The 11,481-nt window shown below is 35.3% G+C and overlaps 1 protein-coding gene across 2 annotated transcripts; it reads right to left on the bottom strand.

Moving 5' to 3' along the window:
• Nucleotides 1-1,632: 1,632 nt before the first annotated feature.
• On the bottom strand, nucleotides 1,633-11,481 carry LOC111295911 (putative UDP-N-acetylglucosamine--peptide N-acetylglucosaminyltransferase SPINDLY). Of its 2 annotated transcripts, XM_022889743.2 has the most exons (19): nucleotides 11,137-11,481; nucleotides 9,764-10,197; nucleotides 9,499-9,660; nucleotides 9,157-9,332; nucleotides 8,964-9,039; nucleotides 8,816-8,871; nucleotides 7,710-7,854; nucleotides 7,426-7,545; nucleotides 7,268-7,336; nucleotides 7,106-7,187; nucleotides 6,837-6,931; nucleotides 6,286-6,350; nucleotides 5,298-5,496; nucleotides 4,477-4,671; nucleotides 4,147-4,241; nucleotides 3,904-4,039; nucleotides 3,598-3,815; nucleotides 2,879-3,006; nucleotides 1,633-2,621 (listed from the first exon to the last, which is right to left on the bottom strand). In XM_022889743.2, the coding sequence occupies exons 2-19, from the start codon at nucleotides 10,169-10,171 to the stop codon at nucleotides 2,206-2,208; spliced, it is 2,841 nt and encodes a 946-aa protein (XP_022745478.1). In that variant the 5' UTR covers nucleotides 10,172-10,197; nucleotides 11,137-11,481; the 3' UTR covers nucleotides 1,633-2,205. The 2 variants fall into 2 exon arrangements, with proteins under 2 accessions (XP_022745478.1, XP_022745479.1); XM_022889744.2 differs by lacking the exon at nucleotides 8,816-8,871 and having other exon boundaries at nucleotides 7,710-7,838.

An 11,481-nucleotide genomic window follows, 5' to 3' on the forward strand; every position in this document is an offset into this window, starting at 1 on the left:
AGCTTTGTTTGTGATGGAAAATGGCTTAATGGATGAAGTTTATATAGAGGGTTTCAGATGAGAAAGAATAGTTGGTTACGAAAGCATGGATATAGTAAATTGGAGTAGGGGAATTCTTTGCTTACTTTACAGCATTGAAGTCGGTAGAGAAAAATTATACTCAGTCAAAAATGATAAGATTATATAATAATATGAAAATAACACCAAAAAAATATACAAATAATTTAATTTAATTTTGATAAAAATTGTATATAAATTTAACAAAATTAAAAATTATATTTTATATTTAACGTGTTGATATAAATTATAAATTAATATTTTTCATATTTTATATGTATTTAATATAAATACATAAATTATTAGTCTAAGAAAAATTTAAGTGGATAGACATAGTAGACATGGATTAATAGATTTGGATCAGTATTTATGGATAACATATATGTAAGCAGCAAATTTCACTGATTTTTTTTTTCTTTTGATAAGACTACGAGAGCAAAGAAATTCAAAGTCAAATTTAGTTTGTTTATGATAATTTTACATAAAGCTGAGAGGTTCCAAACCAAAGTTTTTGGTCAATTACAACTATAGCTTTGACTCGATACCACATAAATAGAAATGGCGTAGGAATTTTGTAATTAAGTCGAACAAAAATATGATAAATCAATACCAACTCACAAAAGTGTGTTTAACTGGTCAATTAAAACCCACTTGACCTCCCTAATCCAACAATACCAAAATGGATCATTGCCTAAATCAGTTACACTTTAGGTATGGCATGTTGTCATAGAGAATACACCATCAATACATTGTTTAAGGTTGTCTGCAAGCTTGTTTTCCATTTATGTCATGTTTGGATTATGCAACATAATTTTCTCACAAATACCAAGTGAGAGAACTGTGAGGTTTTAAGATCAACTTTCAAGCATGCTTTAATTCATGCCAAACAAAATAATGCTGATGGTAAAAGTGGCTTCAATTAGAGAGGTCCTGGAAGCTGGTTTTTTAAGTTGTTAGAATGCCGCAAATTTAACTTGATTTTCAGGCTTCGGCCAAAGCCCAAATTACTTATCAAATCTGAATAAAATCTGTTTTGGATGGCTGCTGTATTCCGAAGTGGTTCAGAGGGTCTGATTTCATCCCATACTTGGTCTATTGAGGGAAGAGAAGGGAAGCCAAGTTTAATTGTTAATCTATTGTACAATTGTAAACACAAAACACTTTTTTTTTCTCAATTTCAGATACAATTTTTGTTTAATTTTATACTACCGCTTCTGTATTATTTTTTAACATTTTCATATCATGTTATCATGTTATTTTTAAAATGATCAAATATCAGGTGATTCGATCACCTGGCTAGCAGCCTCAGCAGCGTTATTTATCGGTTGATAGCTCCAGCACTCAGAAATCTGTAAAACAAAGACATAAGCAGGCACTCATTCTCATTGTTACCTCGCAGAATGCTTATTACATTCAAATGTTTTTTTGATGATGTATTCTGAAAAGAAAGCAGGGGCAATTGCACTTGCAAGAGAAAAATTGAGGCTTTATTTAATAAATCAGCAGGAAGAAACATTACATGCACAAGATCACTTGCATCCTCTGTGCAGGTGACATTGATATAAGAATCACATAAATGCCTAAAGATTAGGTTGTTCTATTTCATCAAATTTTGTGAGTTTATAGGATGACATTAATACATGAAACTAGAATATATAGCCACCTTCCAGCAAGCAAACTAACAATGCCACAATCAGAACCACTAAAACACAAGCCATGCTAAAACAAAACAAAAACTGCCCTCATAATATACAAACCAGGGCTAAATTTCAACAGTTACTCTACTTCAGAGTTGGGGGGGGGGGGGGGGGGGAGGGGGTGCATGCGACAGCAATTCAGGTATATCTATACCAGTAGCCAATAGCATCATCTCTTCCAAATCCGCTATTCTTCTGAAAGGATCCGATAAAGTCATATTTTACCGACTTCCACCAGCATTCTTTCTCCCAAAAAATTGGAATACTATTTAAGGTAATATGCAGTCGCGACCATAGTTATCGAACAGCCTCAATTCATGCGGATATGATCATAATAGTTGTATCTAACAGGAGGATTGTCCCCCAAAAAGGTAATGACTTCATTTCCCAGTTCAATAAACCACCAAAGTTCAGCATAGCACCAAAAATTTAGAAGTCAGCTCAGCTTGCCTCAATTTGTAGTCTGGTTCAAATGACTTCCATTCTCTTCAGAAGTAGTGAGATTCAGCATAGGCAATGGAACTTGATTAAATCCATTAGACTTGACTGATCCAGGGGAGGTGTCTCTTGAGATTGTGATCCTTTCTTGTTCGAAAGTTTTTAAAGTTAGCTCTTCAGGAGCACCTTGTTTTTGTAGCATTTCCATATTACGCAAAGATGGGACGTCTCCCTTACAGTACCTACGCCACATGTTTCGATAAGTTGCCTCCAAACCAGTGATAAAGTTCTTTCCATCACAGACAGGTGATTTAGACATGAGGTCTCGAAGACTTGTTCTCAGGTTCTGGAGTGCAGTGACATCTGAGGCCAGTTGTAGTGCCAACTGGACATATTCATCTTCATTTTTGGCTATCAGATGTCGTAACCCTACATTGCAAGTACCCAGAATGCTACATCATTTAGCCAGTGGTATGAAAATCACAAAAGAATAAAATAAAAACCTCCTCAACAAACATTAAGAGACAAGTCCCGAGTGGGATGTTTAAATCATTTGAATGCTAGGTACATTAAAGTGAAAAACCAACAGGAAAAATAACGAAAAGGCCAAAGGACATTAAGAGAAGCCAGACAAAATCCAAGTAAACTGATAACAGATATTAACATGAAAAAGTGAAGCTCCTTACCAACTTTGCTGAGAAGACTAACACCAACATTGTGAGCATGTACCGAACCAGCCATGGTAACACATGGCACTCCCATGTATAGAGACTCACAAGTTGTCGTTGTTCCAGCATATGGAAAAGTGTCCAAACTACGTAAGATATGTAACAAAAATTAGAAAGTCTAAAAAGGATGTAACTAGAAACCACTTACCAACAGAAAATTGAACTTATTTCCTAGGTAAAACACTAGGTAAACTCAACCAAAAGGACAAGTCATACATAACCTTGGTAAACACTGGCTAGTGACTTGTTAAAATTGATGGGTCACACATCTAGAGTCCATACAATACTCAAACTTTTAAGATAAAAACGAGAAGCATCCAAGTCTTAGTATATGCAGAGCTATCACTCAAAGGCCAAGACCTAAAACCAGTTTTCCTCGGAACCACTAATTGTTAACATCTTACCAGTACCAACTGTAATGGCCTGCAAACTCCAGATTTTAACCAACCCCATATCTTCAGTTCCCTAATGCCCCATGTGCTAATCAGCATCGGCCAATTTTTATTGTACAGGACTATTTCGAATGTACCATACAAAATTGAGTGTTTTGCTTGCTATAATATCATGCTTCCCAACAGAAATAGTGGTACCACAACAGGGAAAGGGAGACAAGGATAGGAAAAAAAAAAGGAAAACTTAGCATTACCAATAACACAAAGAATGCAATTCGATTTTACCTGATGTCCATCAGAGAATAAGCTTGCATATGGTCATGATTAAGAAGAATTAGAGGGAGAAGATCAACACGGAGTGATTCTAAACCCAGCTGCTCTAGTGTCGTAAGAAATTTCTGCCTAACACTGTCACAACAAAATGGCTTGCATTTTACCACTAGACGGGAGTTTGGAACAGCACATAATATCCTTGCCCAAACTTGCAATACCTTGGGTGTTATCTGATAAAGGTTCCAATAATAGGTTAAAAACGAATGCTATAACTAATAAGAAACACATGATTTAACTTCTACAGTTACCAAACAGTACCTTTGCCAGATTATTAAAGCTACCAAATGTAATGAACCCATTGGAAAGAGCAGGAGTTGGTGAAACAGGTCCAGCCTCTGGGGAAGGAGTATAACAAAGGAAGCATTCTGGTAGTCGAACTAACTCTTCAACATGCCTGCCATTGGGTAGCATTATTGTCCAAGTAGAACCATTTTGCATATCTCATTTAACACAATAGCTCTAATTGAAAATGTGATCAGGTAAAGTAAAAACAGAACCTACTTCTGCTTTGTATCAGGAGGATCTGCAAATGAATCAGTGATTCGGTAATCAATGGTGGGCAAACCAGTAGTATTGGGATAACCAATCCAAGTTACCTACAGTAAAAAACATGACAGAAATCAGAGAGATCTAGAAAATGCCTAGTCTACCAAATCAAGCTTACCAAAAGTGCAAAATCACCCTGCATAAATCAGACACACCAGAAATCAACTCAAGTTCCACTCAAAAAGATTTCTTCCAAACGAAAATTCTTTTAGTACCGTTGATGACAGAAGAACTTCAACAGGAAATAGTTAAAACAAAACTGAAAATATGGTACCTTAAGCATACCTGAACAGGAGCTGGTCGACATGCCATTGTTCCCAATTTGTTGTTGGCTGTATGACCAGTAAGCTCTACTAAGATGTCAATTTTATCATCTCTAACCATGCTTGCAACCTTCTTTTCATCAATACCATATATATCTCTCCATACCCCACCCTTTTTCATGACTTTTTCCCTAAATCTATTAGTCTTTGCATCAGCCTGGAAAATCATAAGAATGTGAGCTCAGAAAGAGACACATAGTCCGCCATAAAAACAAAGAGGATACTACCTTAACTAAGTTGTTCTGTAATAGCAATAGAATATCAAGAGTCAATAGTTCCAGATTTTTTAAGCGACTTATACACAGATTACACCTTTTTTGGGACAGGTAACTGGATATTGAATACATCACAATTATTTTTTGAACAAATTCTTCACATAATAAATTATTGTTCAGGACAACATAATGACAAGAACAGAACTGCATAGAGGATCACATTTTTTGGAAGACAATCAAAAAGTTAGTCAGGAAAATAATTCTAATGAAGTTAAGGACTTTGCACAGGCAAATTGACATTGGGTGTAATCGTGGAGATTACTTTCAATGAATGGTGAGAACAGAGATAAATTAAGGGAGTAACAATAATCCTAATGCATCCACGATGCCATAGATGGTATTGAAATATCATTTAAATTCGTCTGAGCTTTAAAGGGGAAGATAAAGCAAAGCTGGCCATATTCAACTAAACATGCAAACAAATACTCCCATATCCGTAGGATTACAGATGATGGGTGCTGAAGAAATCACTAAGCAATTGACATAAATATATCTGTAGTTTTAGTACCTTCACTACTGCTGAATAAACAACCACCTGGTAGTTCCCATAGTCATGATAAATAAGAGGTGCTTCAATGAAATAAGACACAGAATGAGTAAAATAATCTGGTGAAATATATCCAATCACAAGAGGTCGTTCTGGATCTTTTGGGTTGTCCCATGAATTGCATTGTGGATATAACCTCATAAATCGCCTTCCCCAGTCCCTGTTTTTGAGAAATCAAATTATGAAAGCTAAGTTTAAGATTAGTCAAAGATAATCTAAATTTTACCCAGTTTTAAGAAGATGCTAATACTTGTATGCATATATAAATTGTCAAATATTCAGCCAAGAAAGTATAAATTGTCAAACAGGCCATAGAATCAAAACACAGGTTTGAGAAGGAAAGTAAGATTATCCAAATCTTTTCTTTTGGCATCTGTTTAGAGCGTACATAGCAGGGTATTGTAGATATCATCACTACACTTAAGATCAAATTCTCAATGTAGCTATTGCTTTCATCATCCACTTCTTTCTAAAATTTCGGATCTGTTTAGACCTTTCACGATACATTTTACTAGTCAGGACTTGTATGATGCACAGGAAACAACTGTGTCAGACAAAAGGCTTCAACAGTATAGTTCACATCACAAAGCAAAAGTGCATTTCTGAAACAAACAATTATGACAAAGAAGCCATTGCTCAAAGCAGGATTATGGCATGGCTGGTAGAATATGGTTCAATATTTAACAGTTTTGCACTACAAATTGGCTCATACCTATATAAAATCCATGACTAAATAAGAAATAAACTAACTAAAAATAATAATCCAATAATAGCAAGAAGAATATTTGTAGTGATGCAGCCAATACAAAGACATGAAATGAGTTCATATGATCATTCTTAGATGATCCCACAAAGGCCACAAATTATTTGCAATGACACCAAATATTAAAATGATGCTAATAGAAAATTGACATTAAATGCAAGTTAGGTGATATAAATTCAATCAAACCTGTGAGCCTCAAAAAGTTTATCATCATCTCCTTCATTTATGTAGTTCATTGCCAATAGACGATTCTGCAAAAAATGTGAAATATGATACAAACAAAAGGAATCAATCAGAACACAAGGAGAGCCAGAACACCAGTATGGAACCAGCATAGGCATCCAGTTGCTAACATAAACCATCTTCTATCATGCACCAACAGCAAAAATATCTAAGATGCACTAAAAAGTGTCATCTATGAACAATAAATCAGAAATATTATTTCCATTTTCAAAGCATGGATGCTAAAACCTTCTTTTTTCCGGTTTTATGTCCAATTTAATCAGGGATATAGAGACAGTCAACTAGTCACAAAAGAACCAAAGATACTCCAGGGTAACTAAACCTGCAAAGTATCACACCAAATAACATGTATGGGGTGGAGAAAAAGATTTTGAGGTGAATAGACATTTAGTGACAGAACTTATTTCTCTAGTTCATTTTCATTTTAATTGAACAAATTTAGTCTCCCAGCAAGCAATTACAAGTTAAACTACACAAGATTCATGTAATGATACCTGCCCAGCATTACGAGAATCGGGATCTATCTTAAGGCATTGCTCATAAGCTGTAATTGCCATGGATATATTGCCAGCATCTCTGTAAAGAACCCCTGAACAAAAAGGACAGGAAAATAAATTAAAAAATTATACCAAAAAATGAAATTGTTTCCCAAAATATTTGCTGTAAGATCGTGTATCTGTAAAAGTAAGGAACCGATGGCATGTACAAGGTGCCCAGGCAACAATTATAGATTTTGAAACAACATAAGAAGCAAGAGAAAAACCTAAATTATTATATGCTTCAGCATATGTGGGATTGGCAATGATAGCTTTCTCGATCATGCTAGCAGCAGCATCCATTTTACCCTGCCAATAGTAAGCACATAGTCAATCACTGTTTGAGACAAAGTCAAATCTAATAGTTAGACCTTAATTCCACTTCAAACCTGAACTGTGTAGACAACACCTAGGTTGTTCAATGACTGAGAGAAGTTTGGTTTGATTGACAAAGCCAACTGCAAGAAGAAATTATAACAAATAATGAAGATCAAGGAAGGCAGGAGAGAATGAAGGCTTAAAATGTTACACAAGTGTCAAAAATTACCTGATAACACTCTACAGCTTTATCAAGGTTGTCTCTATCTTTGTATATTACTCCTAAATTGTTGCATGCCTCGGCACAATGGGGGTTCAAGTGGAAAGCAAGTTCATAGAACACAATTGCCTGCACAAAAGTTGATGGCTAGATTGTTATCTGATGCAAGCATTGCAGAAACTACCTATAAAGTATGTATATAAAAAAATTTTACCATCAATTACAAACACAGAATTTCAGTTCCCCAAAGAGAAATACACTTCCAAGGAAATACATCTTAAGTAATTACTTACCATATCAAACTTCAGCATTTCACCATAAGCAACCCCAAGATTATACATAGCATCTGCATAGTGCCAATTATAATACAAAGCCTTCTTATAATATGCCACACCTTGGTTAATGTCTCCCTCCAACTTAACCTGAACAGACAGATCACTGAAAGCAAAATCAGGGATAGATAAACCAAGAAGTTACTTATTAGAAAGAAAGCACAAAGTGACTTCCACAAACAAGTCAACAAGAGTTGCCCATGATGCAAGAAAGCATTTTCATCTAATGCAACTGCTGATGTTAGTTAAAGAATTAAGCAAATAAAATAAAAGATTCTGCAAACAATTATGTAAGCCAAAACCAATTGTATTGTGTCACAAGCAAATAGTACATTAAGATAATTGTGTTTGTTGATCGTAGATGCAGATGCCAATCAGTAGAAGGGCTCTATTGAAATATTTTGACATATAGTCCCTCTATTTTTCTGTTACAAGTTGTCTCCATGTATAGGGCCACCGTTTAAATACTTCTAGTTCTCAGAATATCCAATAAGAAAGAAAAGACTAAAGATAGTCTAATTGGCATCTAGTCAAGGCTAAGACCACTTATTTCACATCAACAGAAAAAAGATTGGCATCTGAAAGAGCAAGTTTGAAACAACAGAAACACAACATATAACAGAGCATCTCCATTCTAAGCTCTAAGAAGTATGATGTACATCTACATGTATTTGATACCTTGCTAGTCACAAAGCTAAAAACATGGTTTTACATTCTATCACAAGCAGCTATTCTACCACAAGCTATAATCCCCAGACATAAAAAGCTTCTGGCTAGACACCTGCACCACGTGTCGACAGCAACCTATAAAAATCTAGACTACAGACACTATATTATCAAACTAAATCTTATCATGTTAAAAACAGGCATTCAGCAACCACAAAATGTCCATCTTGCTTTTATCCAAACCATAGATGATGATAAAATTAGCAAAAACAATAATATTATACAACTTTCTTCTAGAAAATGCAATGGCCTCCTACAGAATTTATCTAGCCTTTTCATAGAAAAGAGCTAAATTCTTTCTATAAATGTATGTACAAGTGTAGGACACAGGTGTGCACAACCACAGAGTCCTCGAGTGTTGAACAGGCCAATTTTCAACAAAATAGTATCCTGCAAACTATGTGGTAAAGGTCATGAAAAAATGTCAGAAGCAAAAGTAGGAAAGGAAATGAAAAAACTCAATGGATGATAACAAAGGGGAGAAAGCACCTTTGTTCCCAAATCTGTTAAGGCAATCGCCATATTATTTTTGGCAATCTCAAAGTTAGGGGACACAGCTAGGCACCTGGTAATAAAATAGCGAAGCAAAAAGAGCATCAGTAGAGATGGAGACACCACTCAAATACATCAACTACATGTGAGGATAGCAGACAGCAAGGTTAAATAACTAACTGCGTACTACCTTTCATAACAGGCAATGGCAGATTCCAAGTCACCACGGTTTTTATAAATGACACCCATGTTGCAATATGCTTCAGCATACATAGGTCTCTCTAGTGCAGCCTTCTCATAGCAACTAAGGGCTGTGTCATATTGCATCATCTCAGAATAGACAACACCAAGGTTATAGTATGCAGGCTGTATAAATGAGGTACAAGGATATAAATATATATACTCAATGTAAAAAGGAAGACTATATAACAGCACAAGTTAGAAAATGGGAATTTAAAAGGCCAAGACTGCATGTACAGAATTTTAATTACAACAACGTTTAACAATGGAGGAAGGAAAGAGAACAGATTACAGCATAGTGCGGATCTATTTTTAGAGCTTCATAGTACTTCTGAATTCCCTCCTGTGTATTGCCAGCAAGCTTTAAGCTAGTTCCCAGATCAGTTAGAACAATGGCTAGGCATTCTGCAGCCGGTTTGTATGAAGATTCTGCTCGTAGAGCTTTTTGATAAGACTGCACAAGTAAACAGGTATAGAGTCAAATTATAGAAACTCACAAATGAACCACTAATCAATGAGCCAAACACAATTACCAGTTTAAAACCTCATAAGCATACCTCAGCAGCATCTACCAGACGACCTTCATCTTTGTACAGTATACCACAGTGAGTTAGAGCACAAGCATTCTGAGGATCCAACTTGATGGCTTCAGCAAAGCTCTCAAAAGCAGGCCTTCCCATGTTCTGCATCTGCAGGCATATCCCTTTTCCAATGTGGGCTTCAACACACCTACTATCTTTCTCCAAGACACTGTCATATAGGGCAAGCGCATCAGCAAACTTGTTCCTGGACCGAAGGATGTTAGCATAGGAAAGAGCATCTTTCTCTGCAAATGCCTTTTGTGGTGGAGTCACATCAGCTGTTGAAATACTTGGACCAGAAGAAGACTGTGGTTCCTTTAAGAAACCATTTTCTGTAATCATGTTTCTCTCTCTCCCATTTACATCTTTCTCAGTCCAAGCCATCTAGGTAGAACTATATTCTCACGTTTCTGTACAAATATAATCAAAGATAGCAAAAATTATTAATCTTCAAAAGGTGACATCTTTTAGTTTCAAACTTCAAACCAGTAATATAATACTTCTCCTTTCATTGGATATAGTATTATAATGCTTACTCTGAAGTCTGAAGCTGATCAAACAAGTGTAACAAGAACAAGTTTTGTACAAGCAAGGTTTATAATAATTTCAGACACGATTAAACAATTAATTATAAACAAATTTCCAAAAATTACAAGTGACAAGTCAGAGTCTCCTACATTGATTACTTTAAACCAAAATCTATTTTTAAGGTTTCAAACACATTTGAATGCTTTTCTCAGCACATGATATCGTAAATCAATTCAATAATGAATAACAAATATTCTAAAATTTTGATCCAGCAATTGGTTGCATACTTGCATGTGAACTATACACCAGCAACATAAGTAATTTAACCAATTTGGCTGAAAATATAAACCTTTTTCAGGTTCAACCAGAAATAATAGCACTTACTTCACTACATGAACAATTTGATCAGACAATTGACAAAAATTGGAAATGAAAAGTAAGGTTTTGAAATTTACTTAGCAATGAGCCAAACCAAACTAAATCTCTACCAAGAACTTTTCCAGCTCAACAAAACAATACCCATTAAAGAAAAATTGACTTTGCATCATTTTAATCACTTCAAGAACATAAATTAAAACCCTAGATAAAGCAAAATGATCCAAGTAGCCACTCCATTTTAGCAAACTGATCAAAGCGCATAAAACCTTAAAGCCCTAATAAATAATCAAAATAAAAATTCCACTTTAAAACCTAAAAAAGCTTGAACCTTTAATCAACCCAAAAAAAAAAAGATTTTAGGGTTTTTCTGATTAAAAAATGAACTTTTTAACCCAACAAGCAAAACCAAAACAAAACAAAAAGATTAGGGATTTAGCACTTACTTCTGAAGCAACCAAACTTTGCCCCAAACTAACACCGCATAGCTAATGTCAAAAATTACTCAAAATGAAAAAGGAGAGATGGGTGTAGGATAAGAGAAAAAAGTGGGTGTAGCTTAAGAATAAGACTGAGTTAGTCGAGTTTAAAGAGCAGAGAAAACAAAGTTCTAGATTAAGAAAATAGGGTTTTTTCTTGGTGCAATGAAAAAAATAAAAATGGGAACTTTAAAGGGAGGGCACCCTCTCGTTTCTCAGCCAGAGAAGTGCGGAGGTGGTGTATGGGTTAAGGGTGTTCGACGTTTCCCAAACTGAGAGAGAGAAGAGAGAGCCCTGTGGTTCTGTCTGTTC

The sequence above is a fragment of the Durio zibethinus genome, chromosome 12, assembly GCF_047325235.1.
Source record: "Durio zibethinus cultivar Kanyao isolate XHJ-2024 chromosome 12, ASM4732523v1, whole genome shotgun sequence".
Taxonomy (NCBI): Eukaryota; Viridiplantae; Streptophyta; class Magnoliopsida; order Malvales; family Malvaceae; genus Durio; species Durio zibethinus.

Bases quoted from the DNA above. Each gene is read 5' to 3' on its own strand.
- LOC111295911 (XM_022889743.2), bottom strand. From the start codon at position 10,171: ATGGCTTGGACTGAGAAAGATGTAAATGGGAGAGAGAGAAACATGATT. The intron at 8,872-8,963 runs GTGCTTTCTCCC...TTTACCACATAG, and splicing joins TAACAGATTTGGGAACAAAG to TTTGCAGGATACTATTTTGT. The intron at 3,007-3,597 runs GTAAAATCGAAT...TATCTTACGTAG, and splicing joins TATTCTCTGATGGACATCAG to TTTGGACACTTTTCCATATG.